The 13089-nt window shown below is 35.7% G+C and overlaps 1 protein-coding gene across 1 annotated transcript in view; it reads left to right on the forward strand.

Annotated features, from left to right (window-relative positions):
- PLPPR1 (phospholipid phosphatase related 1) overlaps positions 1-13089 on the forward strand; it is a 301254-nt gene that overhangs the window by 145980 nt on the left and 142185 nt on the right. The window contains exon 2 of the mRNA XM_032240206.1: positions 1013-1120. Within this exon, the coding sequence (XP_032096097.1) occupies positions 1058-1120 (63 nt within the window). The 5' untranslated portion in view covers positions 1013-1057. The remainder of the gene's footprint in view (positions 1-1012; positions 1121-13089) is intronic.

The following is a 13089-nucleotide window of genomic DNA, read 5'->3' on the forward strand; positions in this document are numbered from 1 at the left end:
TTTAAAAACGTACAGCTAGGCATTCAAATAGACTAGTAGTTCCTATGTTACCTTTCATACTGTAATCAAAATTTACAAGAACTGTTGGTAGGGATGACAAAGGAACAGAACAAATGAAAAATAATAACTTTAAGAGCAGATATCTGAAATGTGCAGTATTGCTTTGGCTAGAGAGTAAAAGATGTAGGATTTTAAAAACTCTGGACTGGAAATTTCATTAAAGCTTAAACACGTCATTGTATTAAGAGGAACCAAAACTAATTGATCTCCTAATATAAGAATATTTTCAGTTCAAAGCAGGCAGATATGTTCTAATAAAATATTTGATTACAGTCTGCTATTGCCCAGCTGCACCATTCTTGTAAATTCAGTGAATGTCTTATAAGCTAAATGAAATGTGTTACGGCTTCAATGCTTTGTGTTTGGGTCATACATGGGGCTGAGGGAAACCAGTGAAACAGATCAGTGACATATTAACCCAAAGTTGTTCATGGCTGTGTATTCAATGGAGCAAGGGCAAATAATAGTCAAGGAAGGAAGGAAGCCAGGGATTAGCATCTTGGTACTAAATGTCAGTTTCAAAGGGAGAGGCCAGAGCATAAGCAGACAATTCCCTAGGTTGCAAATGGGGAGGATTAGGCGCAAGTAAGAGAGATTCATGCAGGATGGACAGTAACAAATGTTTTATATAAGAAATTGTGTGTCATGGCATCAGAGCAGTCTACTGGGGTAAGGCACTATGCAGTACCAGGCAATTAGAATTTTGTTCTACTAGCTGAGTGCACAAGGGGCTCCTGACCTGTTTATTAGGAATGTAAACCTATTCATGGCAAGTATATATTATTTGCTTTACATTGGAATGAATATTAGTCTGACTTGACTGTGTTGTAGATCATGGTTTTGCTTTTGTACACAACCTGCTTCTCTGGAAGGTAGCTGCTATTTTTATGTAAGAACCTAAGGGACTTCTCAATATATGGTTCTTATACCCTGCAACCTATTTCTATTTCAGCCTGGACGGTTTTAGACGGTGCAGTCTTGCTCTATGGTGTGAGAAATGGCTGTAGGAAACAACACTCAACGAAGTTATTCCATCATCCCGTGTTTTATATTTGTTGAGGTATGTGGATTTTTAACCTTTATGGACAAACAAATAGTAGTGGCAGTTTTTATTCTGATAACTTAGATTATTTTATAAAATTATTTAATTTTATGGTTGATAATTCAATTTTGATGGCACAAATATTGGTAAAGAATTAATAAACTATACAAAATGTTTCTTAAATAGGTAGTTATAAGAATGTTTTTAAACTTCACCTTTGGGGTACGATAGGTGTTTTATTATATTTCTTCTATTTTCAACAGTGATGTGAATGTTAACTATGAAAGAGAATGAAGCATTATAATTGTTTATTAAAAAATCAATATCCTGTTTCAGGAAGTCAATAAACCAGGTATTTTACAGATTAGGTTAGTTCATAGTCTTTTGCCTTAGAGCCCAAATAAGGAAAAATAATCTTAGAGTTTACTGTCTCCACCGGACATTCTCCTTCAGTGGGGTATTGGGAGCTTGTGCAATGTGTGATTTCTTCTTTCCTGAATTACTTTGTTTAGTTGCTCTAACTTTGTGCCAGCAGTTTTTCCAGCATATTTTTGGTTAAATTACCTGAACTCATTTTGTACTGTACCTCTCTTTCTATGTTTGCTATAGAGGAGAGCGAGACATAAAATTTTGGGAAATTTGGGAGGAAAAAAACTGCTTTCCAGGTTATCTCAAAATAAGATGTTGATTTGCCAGCACTATTATTGTATCTGCCTTATCAAGAAGATAGGGCGTGTAGTGGATTTTTTTTTTTATCCGAAAGCTCACACCTAAAATATGACAGTGTAAAGAGTTGGAAAGTAAGCATCCTGAATTTCCTGTCTGGGTAACTGCAAGATAGTCTCTACATCCCGGGAGTGAGCTGTAGCATATTCTGTGTTATGGCATCTTTTTGGCTGACTGTGAAAGAAAGGTGTGTTGATCCACTTTATTATCCATATAAAAACAAAGTTGAGTTAAACCACTATTTACATTAACAAAAATGTACTTTCAGTACATGTGTTGTTTATACAAAGCCTGTGAATCATTTAGACAACTTTTATGTTCTCCAACTTGAAATAACTATATAGTCAGATAATTTTGAACAGTCTGATTTTTGGCCAGATATGTGGGTGTTTGGATAATCATTGAGTTTCACCTTACAGACATTGCTTGGTACTTTTAGATGAACAAATATTTCATAATGGTTTATTTTCTGGTGATATTTGAGAACCTGTTTGTATTGCAGAATCATGTAAAGATAGGAGAGAAAGCTGGTGCAGATATGTTAATATAAACAAAGGTACATATAGACTCAATTTAAGCTAAATCTCTGAAAGGGTAAACAAAGAACTCATCTCTCAACAAGAAACACATATTCTTAATACTCTGCATTTAACTTGCTATACAATGCCAAATTAACTCCATTCAGGCAATAATGATAATTATATATATTGTGGTTTTTGGTTACTGTTCTTTATACTGGAATTATGATAAAGGGAAAAAATCATTTTTCCTGCTGCTCATGCAAAAAGGTTAAAAGGTATACTAGTACCTTTTTCAGTGTTTGCTTTCTCTTTTGTTATATGAAAAATAATTTTTTTAAGTAGGCTGGGGAAGTTGGGGAATAAGTCATCCATCATCATCTTTATCCTCCCTGTGGCAATTTTATTTTAAATTTTCTTAAGAATCAAGTAGGAAGCAACCCTCAAAGTGAGACGTTTAATTTATTGCTGGAAGCTGTAGTCTCTGAAGATTTTCAGCTCTCTAATGTGTGAATGATGAGCTTTGCCGGTGAAGCAGCAACAAGGGAGATAAATTAGTTCTTCTGTAGCTTACCCTGACACAAACATAAATAGAAGTCTACAAATCTGGGAGAAGAAAGATGGTTTGTTCTTTTTCTTGTTGTATTGTTGTTCTTATTTTGCATGGAAGTTTAGGATGTATCAGTGACCTCTCTCAGAAACAGGCAGGAAAAAGGGAAAGGAAGTAGAATACAGAAGAAATTGAGGGGGAAGGAGGTGAATCTCAAAGCGGCTTTCATGATTCTCATGTATTTCACTCATCAAACACTTATTGTTTACCTGCATTATTCTACGTACTTTAACAAGGATATCAGAAAACTTGGTAAAAAAAAGTGTCAACTTGACCAATGAATATCTTTTTAGTGTTTTTTGATTATGAAAGAATTTAAGCACAGAAAATAAGACATCCCTGCACCTACTACCAGGACAAAAATATTAAGTGTTTTCCATATCTGCTTCAAATCTTTTTGTCAAGAAAAGCAAAATGTTACAGATACGGGCAAAATCCTATTGTCCTGAAGCCGGAGCCATTATGTGTATGAAGTTTGGGGCTGCTTTTCCCTACGTGATTCCCATGCATGTTTTATGTTTTCCTACCTATGTATGTATTCATAAATAACATTTTAGGAAAATTTTACGGAAATGATGCTATGCCAGATCTTTCCTTTGCAACTTGCCCTTTCATTCAACATTATGTTTCTGAGATTCATCTATATTGGCAGTTCGTTCATTTTAATTGTTGCTATTTATTCTATTGTGCAAATATATATACTGAGGGACGGTTTCATGCATTTGTTTACTTAATATGCTCTTTCACTGTCATAAATGTTTTTGCAGAAAATATTCTTATTTTTGTCTCTTTGTGCCTACATGCAAGAGCTCTCTTAGATTGACACATAGCAGTAGAATTGCTAGGGGATAATTATATTTGCCAGTTGTTTCTGCTGCATTATAGAAGCAACCTTGATATTTGCATATCAATTTCTTTGAAGAAATTTTAAAAACCTTTATTAGTTTATGGGTATGTCATATAGCCTGTAGTGTTTTTCAGACAATTACATCATCTGTAAGTGGCAGCAGATTTATTTCTTCTTTTCCAGTTGTCATGTTTGTACTTTTTTGCCTTGTCTTATTGCTTTGGTTAAGACCTCCCCTGTAATGTTGGACAGAGGCAGTGGTAGAGAACATTATTGCATTGTTGATGACTTTACAGAAAAATACTTCAGACTGGGTGTGGTGGCTCACGCCTGTAATCCCAGCACTTTGGGAGGCTGAGGTGGGTGGATCATCTTAGGTCAGGAGTTCAGGACCAGCCTAACCAACAGGGAGAAATCCCATCTTTACTAAAAATACAAAATTAGCCAGATGTGATGGTGCATGCCTGTAATGCCATCTACTTGGGAGGCTGAAGCAGGAGAATCACTTGAACCTGGGAGGCAGAGGCAGTGGTGAGCTGAGATCACACCATTGCTCTTTAGCCTGGGCAACAAGAGCAAAACTCTGTCTCAAACAACAACAACAAAAACAACAAATTTTAAATGTTTACTATTGAATTATGAATAAATGTGGACTTTTACTTTCTTCCTGCTCCCTACCATCATCTAATTTTGATTAATTTGTTTTAATCCCCCATTTCTTTCCTTTATTGGTTATAAATTAGAGGTTATATTTCTATTTTTAAAATGACTTTTAAATGTTAAATATATATACCTGACAACAGAAACTAAAGTTCATCCATAGCTCCATCATTTTCCTAAACGATCAATGACCGTTCTTTGGCTACTTTGAGCTCCTGTATGTCATCCTTCATTTTTATGTTTTCCTTAAATTTTTCACTTTTTTTTCAGTTGGACTTCTTTGAATTTACCTGTATTCATCAGTTTCTTTTCTTACTATTTCTCTCCTACTTTAATTTCCTCATGAAGTTTATCCTTTAGCAATCCTTTCAGCAAGTCTTGTACTGTCAATGCAGAAAGTCAAACTCTGAAGAGATCTATTCTGAACTAAATGAGTGGCCGTGCCCTGTGACAGAGCCCTCAGGAGACCCTGAGAACATGTGCTTAAGGTGCTTAGGGTGAAGCTTGGTTTCATACATTTTAGGGAGATATGAAACATTAATCAAGTACATTTAAGACATACATTGGTTTGGTCCAGAAACATGGAATAACTCGAAGGGGAGAGCTTCCTGGTTATAGGCAGATTTTCAAATTTTCTGATTGGCAGTTGGTTGAAAGAGTCATTATCAATAGAAAGGAATGTCTGGTTTGCTAAGAGGTTATGGAGACCAAAATTTTATCATACAGATGAAGCCTCTACGTAACAGACTCCAGAGAGAATAGATTGTAAATATTTCTTACCAGACTTAAAGTCTGTGTAGATGGTAAATTCTGGTCAGCTTTTCCTGAATTCTAAAGGGAGGAGGGTATAATGAGGCATGTTTGACCCTCCAACCTTGTCATGACTTAAGGGGTTAAATACCCCCGCCCTTTGGTGCTTTGAAATTTCGATATAATATGTCTAGGTGTTAATTTATACTAGCTAGGACTTATTGTGTATCTTGAATATTAACAGTCGTGTTTGTCACTAATTCTGTAAAACTCTCAGCCATTGCTGCCTCCAATATTTTTTCTACAATATCTTTTTGTATCTTCTCATTCTTCCACTCCATCTCTTAGCCCATCTTGTTGCTGTTTTTTAATTTCCAGAAATTCTATATGTGTTTTTAAAATCTATTTTTATAGCCTCATTTTCTTTACTTATAATTTTGTTTCTGTTGTCTTTAGTTACGTTAAATGTATATGTTCTCAGTTTGTCCCATTATCTGAAATCATTGGCATTCTGATCCTCCCGTGTGTTGTGACTGAAGTCTTTAGCTCATGGTGGACTGTTTCCTTATATTTGTGTTTTTTGTTTAGCTTCAGTTTAGCAGAGCTTCTTCTGTAAGTTTCATGTAGATTTTAGGTGTTGAGAGTATCACTTTGGAGGGATTTTGCATAACTGTTTGTTTCCCTAGGGTTTAACTTCTATATTTAGCAACCAAACTTGCAAAGCCTCACACATATAGTCAAAGTTGATCTTTTCTTGTAGTCTTCCTGTACTAGCAGGTGGATTATATGGAACACTTTCAGTTTACCTGTGAATTGGAAGGGAAGGAGAGAGGAATACCATTGTAGATATTTGCAGTGGAATGTTTTCGTGCCTTTTTTGTGTCATGAATGCATTCATTCATTCCACAAACACTTATTCAGTTACTGCATTTTCCCCCCAGGCATTATATCTTTTGCCCTTTGGGATACTTTACGTTGTAACTACTCTTCTGTAACTTGGATCTCACTAAGTTCTTTGTAGAGCCAGGACTGTTGGGCCACACTTGAAATGTGTGTGACAGATACAGGGTGGGAATGAGACATATACGCTGCTCATAGTGGAATGCTGATATGCATTTTCTTGGTGATTTTAATTGTAAGAGCAGAGTTTTGATGGGGATGTTTTGTTTATCTATGGCAGTTGGTGAGAATAGATGCCAACTAGCCTCTACAATTCAAAGTTGCTGATGACTGACTGAGGACCCTGCCTGGGACTCACCCAGAAGACTGAAATGGTAGTAGAGAAACTGCCTGATAATGCCGCAGGCAACAGAAAAGGTCTTATGGGGACCACAAGTCAAGAGCAGCATTGCCCCTGGCAATCCTTGAATTCCTTGTAGACCAAAGGAAAAGTTAAGATGCCACTGGAGAGAGAACTGTTTGTAGCTTAGGAGAGGACCTCCAGGAAAAAGCTGAAAGGGAGAGGTTAACAGTGAGAGGAAAGCAGAATGGATGGAGAAGTATATGTAATGGACATGGCAGGCAGTTCTGGAAACCAAATCCTTGAATAATAGATATTCAGAAAAATTTCTCTTTTGTACATCTCCCGGTTGTAGTCCTGGCCAGAGCCCTTAAAAATAAGATAATGATTTTAAGGGCCAGGATATAAACGTTTCTGTCACTTATCAGACAGAATCACTAAAATTTCAAGATAGTCCACAATGATATTTCTGGCCAACAGGTCGTAGCTCTACACTGCTCTGGTTCTATCACAGCAAGCTGAAACAATGCTGAGCCAGACAAAAGCTAGAGAAGTCAGAAGGAGTAGGAAAAGGAGAAAATTGACAATCTTTAAATAAACACGAGGACATCTATTTTCTCATCCTCATTTTTTTCTCCTTAAATTCATAACATTACTTTTTTTAGAATAAAGGTAACTAAACATACCCAACAAATTAAAAATAGTGATAAAAATTCAAATAGTCTGTTTTTCATTCTTAGTCCTCTTTCTTTTTCCCTTCCTTCTGCCTTGCCTTCTTCCTTCTCTCCCATTCCACTAGATACTCTTTCTCTCTTCCTGTTTTCTCCCTCTTTCCTTTTTTCACTGTCATTTCAGCAACACCTCTTATGCTTGAGGCTCTTTTCGCAAAAAGGACTTCTCTGAGGAAAAACACATTGTAATTGGTGAGTGAAACATCTTTAAAGCAAGAATGTAAACTTCTTGAGGTCTCTTGTGGCTTCTCACAGCTAATACCGGACACATTTTCCAAAATGCTTAAGACCGAGATGTCCTGTTTGACAGACAATTCCCGGACATCAGTGAATTCCTCTCAAGACAATTTCACCTTGTTTTCTCTGAAACCATTAATAACTCAGTCAAGTCTCTTTTATATGTATTTGTGCTAATAGCAACTCTAAGTGGAGCTTAGTTACCATAGCAGACAATATTAAGTACCAGGAATTGGACAGAATGAATGAAATTGTTGTTTGATGTGTACAGATCTGACAGTTTTATCATTTTGATGGCTGCTCATACTTGGAATTTTTATTACCTACTTTTGACAACTCATTTTTCTCAGCTCAAACCTAGCAGGTGATTGTTATAAACTGCAGCCTGCAGATAAATAATATCATGAAGTTCAGCAAGAACTTGATGATTTCAAGTATCTTTCTCTGGGGCCAGAACTTCAGGAATTCCACATCGTCACTTTTGGACACTGAATGCCATTTCATTGCTTCCTTGTTTTCTGTGCCTCAGGTTTTGAAAGACGAATGTCTTGGCTTTGCTTTTTGCCCTTTTGAATCTAAGTCTCAGAAACAGTGCTCAGCCTTGTTTCTGAGACTTAGATTTTTACGTTTAAGTAATATAAAGTTAAAGTAACATTTTTACATTTAGGTAACGTAAAGTTTTAAAAAGTCTCTTTTACTTCTTTAGAGAAGTTCTTATTAAAGTATCATAATTTTATGCTTATATAGAATGAAGTGGGAATAGAAGATAATTTGATGTCAAAAGCACAAGGTTTGAGTTCTGGCTCTGCCATTTATTGCTAGTATAAACTTGGGGAAATTCTTTGGACCTCAATTGCTTCATCTGTGAAATGGAAATAAAAATGACTTCCTTATGGGAAGTTTTTTAGGGAAAAAATGAGGCAATGTACCTGAAAGTGTTTGCTAAGAGGTGGGCAATTAAATGTTAACATGAAAATAATGAAAAACAACAGCTTCTACCCAGGGTAAAACAACAAAGACGAAAAATAACCTCCCCCCCACCACACATACCCTTGACACCAAGAAATGGAGTCTGTATAGTTTAATCCCTAGAAATACTACATTGCTGGGCTTGAATATTTTTATAATACATATTAAGGTGGTTGCTGAATAAGGTTTCAAACAAAGTAATAAAAATTTTTGAGAGTCTTTTAAATTGGAATGACAAATATAAAGTACTTTTGCATGCATTTTCTCACTTAAACATTATTTGACTAGTGTTGCAATATTAGAACAAGGATAACACAAACATTCAGATGTCTGTTTCTCATGGTATTGAAATACCAGTTTTATGTTCTAAAATGAGCTATCATTTCCATCACCCTTTACCACACTGTCTTTAGATGCCCTTCCAATTTAGTGAGTGTTCCTCTGTTCTTCAGCACTGCGACTTTCCAAGTAGAATATTTGGGATCAAGTCACCTGTTAAAATAAATCATCACGAAGAAGAGAAAAGAGGTAGGACTAAGAAAATGGGCCTGTCCCCAGAGGACAAGGAATCGGGAGAGAAGGAAATAGCGCTCTCAGGGAAATCAGGTGGTTAGACTCCAAGGGAAGGCCTGGGAGTTGAGCCTGGAAATATCCTACCTGCCATGTTCCTCTGTAATTCCCCTACTACTACCTTTTTCTATTTTCCTTAATGGTCTATCCTTCTCTCCCCACCTGGCCCTTTCAGAGATAATAAAGACCCAATCTGACTCTGGGGGGAAATACAAATCTCGTAAGTAAAAGATATACGGCCTCACCAGTAATCTCTAAAATGGTAATAATAATAACTGTAACATACTATGGAAGAATTTTGAATGAGAAGGGATGAAGTCAGAATGAAAGCACCTTTGCTCTCATCAACATTTTAATAAAATAGATAAATCTGCACTTATCTTAAGATATGTTATTCAGGTTTCAGATTTTTAAATCCTCTAATATTGGCATTATATCATTAAATACACCATATTTGACATTTGTATGGTATTTTAGTATAAAACTGGAGTACTAAAAAATCATTAGGATAATATTGACCCTATGCAATAGAAATTCATCTTCACCTTTTAAATTTCAAATAAAAAAGTATAGAGGAATTAATTGATTTGCTTAAGGCGACATTGTCATTAGGTGCTACAGTGGAGATTTAAATGTAACATAAATGCAAATCTTAGATTTCTTCCACTATAAATATGTAGGCAATATATTGGTCTCAGAGTCACATTCAGGAAGTCAACTTTCTCCACTGGATAACAAACATAGATTAAGAAAGTCCTTTCTGATATGTTCAGACATAGAGAAATGTTGAAATAGGAGCTTTCTACAATCTACCTTCCTTTAAGAGCTTAAAGAATATTTTTCTATTTTAATTTAGGTAAATCTCAACTATCTGGAACTCTGGATACAGGCTCATTTTGTTTGATGGAGGTTTAGCTGATAAAACTCCTGATATCTATAACTGTTAAGTAACATTCATTTAAAAATCTATTTTGAGTGATTTCAAGCATATTCTATATAATAAAAAATAATTACTCAAGTACTTACAACTCAGCTATATAAAATCCTAACATTTTGACATTATTTAGTTCTGATTTAAAATAAAATAATAAAAGCATAACTGATACAGTTGAAGCGCCCGTGAACCCTTCCATAGAGGATCTTGTCTTCCTCTTTGCCTCTGCAGTGATAATCCCCAAGCTGAATTTGATGTGTGTAGTTTTCTAAGATGTGAACAACTTGCTAAAATGCATTTACTTTGTGCCTTAAAGAGTTCAAAATGCTGAGTGCAATTATATTTAGTTTTTTAATGATAAGCTATTAAACACAGGTTGTGATTATAGGCTATCATAGTTGTAGATGTACAGGAAATTGGACCAAATGCATGTATTGACCCAGGCTATGTATTCTAAATTGGCATTTTAAAATAATCTCTGCTAAAACTGATGTTAATAGTTAGTATGCGATAGTTTTGCCATAATAACAGACTATGCCTAAATCTCAGTGGCTTAACACATCACAAGCTGATTTCTGACACTGCCAGTCCCATGTATGTTGGTGTGAGAGCTGTGTTCATCAGAATTACTCGGGGACCCATCCTGTTGGTATCTCTATCTCCACAAGCTTTTATGGTCACTTTGGTAAAGGGAAACAAACAAACATCGTGATTCACAACACAGGCTTTTTAGTTTCATATTTAATTGATATACGCCAGTTCCACTCACATTTCATTAGCCCAAGCAATGGAAATGTGGCCATGCCCCACTTCCAAGAGATTAGGGAATTGCATTCTACAAATATATTGAAAGGAATGAGATTCTTTATAGTCTAAATGACTACTACGGCTCCCTCATGGTTTAAGCTCTTCCTACTGAAAAGTAAGTCCCAAATCAACGAGATAATAAAAGATTTTACTTAGACATATTCTAGTTCATAAAGACATTTGCATGTGCTTTTGAGTTTTTCACGCATTAAATAATTTATATAGTAAGTGGTGCTGATAGAGTTCCCTGTCACTAAAGAGTTCAAGCAGAGACCAGTTTGCCAAGTGGTAGGAGGCTGGAGAGGAGATTCTAGAACTATGTGAGTGACTGGACTAGAAGACCAGTAACATTTCCTCATGACTCTGGGTACCTGTCATTCCAAAGATGACAGTCCTAGTGACAACCATATATGCCAAAATCTCTGGCATCTTTCAGATCCTACCCCAGCTTTCCTCAATCTGCCATCTATTTTGTGTTGTTTTCCAGACCACCGTGTTCCTATGCTGTATGCCATGTGGTAACGTCACATGTTTCATGTAAATTTCCCTGAGAATTAGCATTATAGTACTTTAAACCAAGCATGCTTCATGATGTTGAATGAATATGCCAATACTTTGATCTTCATAGAATTTTACATTCTTCCCTTCCCTCATGGGGCATAAGCGCAGACAACCATTCAAAGATAATGACAGACTCTGAAGTAAACATATTATATTTTTAAGAACTATAAAAGATAGCATCTTGTCTAATGCAATGTATTATTTTGCATAGGTAGCTGGTAAATTCATTTCCTGCTTTGTGATGCATTTTTCTCTTATTGAATTAATCCCTTTTCGAATATAGTAACCATACTGTCATCGATATGTGTAGCTGGCCAAGGTAGTAGACTATCTCTTGAATGTTAACTCCAAAATTACATGAAGCATAATTTCTAAGGCAATGCAGTGCGATAATAATTTACTTTAAGACAACAACTGACATTCCAATCTATCTCGGAGCTGATAAAAACAGACTTTATAGGAAGTCTACTTTTAAGAGGATGAAATACAGAATGGCAGTCTGTTGAGAGAGTAGCTTGGTAATGTTTAGCAAATTTTCAAGATTTTGTATTCATTTTAGACCCCAAAAGAACACTCCTAATAATCTATCTTACAGAAATCATGAATATGACAGATTTTGCTGCAAAATAATTTATCAAAAAATTGTTAATGATGGAAAATAAAATTCCCAATATTAAACTATAGAGTATTGGTTTTAAAATTCTTGACCATTTATATAGTGGACCACTATGCATTGATAAAAAATTACATTGTTAAAGATTTAACCTCATGAGAAAATATTCAAATTAGATAGTTAAGTGAATGCAGGATGGAACGGCTTCAAAGTAGTATGTAATCTCAGTTTCCCCAGGCTTCACCAGCACACAAATATAGATGACAGTCATGGTGTCAGTAAGAACTAAAACATCCATATCTATTGCTCAGACCTGTTCACAGAGGATTCTAACAGCTCTACACATTTGCCTGGTTGAGCCTGAGATTTTCACCTGTGTTCGTGAAGCAGTCTCTTGCCTTGTTACCCAGAAAATGAGCTACCTTTGTCTTCATCAACTTTGGTCATGCATATCTGTTTCTTCAAGCAAAGAAAGCATGTAAAGTTGCCTCACCCTGCCATTGCTAGCATTACTTACGGGAGGGATGCTGATATGGACCCACTAGTAATATACTTTCTCCACACAGAGGCAGGAAGAAGCCCTGCTCCCAAACTTGATGTCTCACTGTTACCTAATATCAGTGGGGTGCTGTGTCTTAAGTTTCTGCCTACAGCCCTTCTTTTCATAGGACCAGACCTGAATCCATGTACTTGTGGAAGGACAAACATTTAAGGCAGACATCCTTGTCTTTTCTGCTATCATTTTTTTCCTTCCACTTTCTCTATGCATATTAATTCATAGAAGTGGTTTTTGCGAACCATCAGATTCAATAACTTCTCAGATATGCCAGGTATGTTAGTCATGGCAGTAGATATTGCAGGCTCCAAGCCAGATAACCTCTCCATTCCAACTGGGCAAAACATGTGAAATGTGATGCCTTTTTGGAATTATGTGCCTATCCAATGTATGCCTAGAAAGAAAAGTTATGCACCAAAATCAGTGTCTGTTTCTGGGTGTTGAACTTATATTGCATTTTATCAGAAAAAATAAAGTAACTAGGTTTAAAGACTGCATTAAGTTATCGATGTGTATAGTACAAAATACAGAATTCTTTATACAAAGTTAGATACTGGTAATGTCTTCTGCAATTTGAAAATTATTTATATTTACAAAAAATCCAAAGACTTACGTATCCTTTCTCAGAGCACAATAGAAACAGTGAGAGTAATTTTTT

Source organism: Sapajus apella, unplaced genomic scaffold (genome assembly GCF_009761245.1).
Source record: "Sapajus apella isolate SASKATOON/1434 unplaced genomic scaffold, GSC_monkey_1.0 scaffold46, whole genome shotgun sequence".
Lineage (NCBI taxonomy): Eukaryota > Metazoa > Chordata > Mammalia > Primates > Cebidae > Sapajus > Sapajus apella.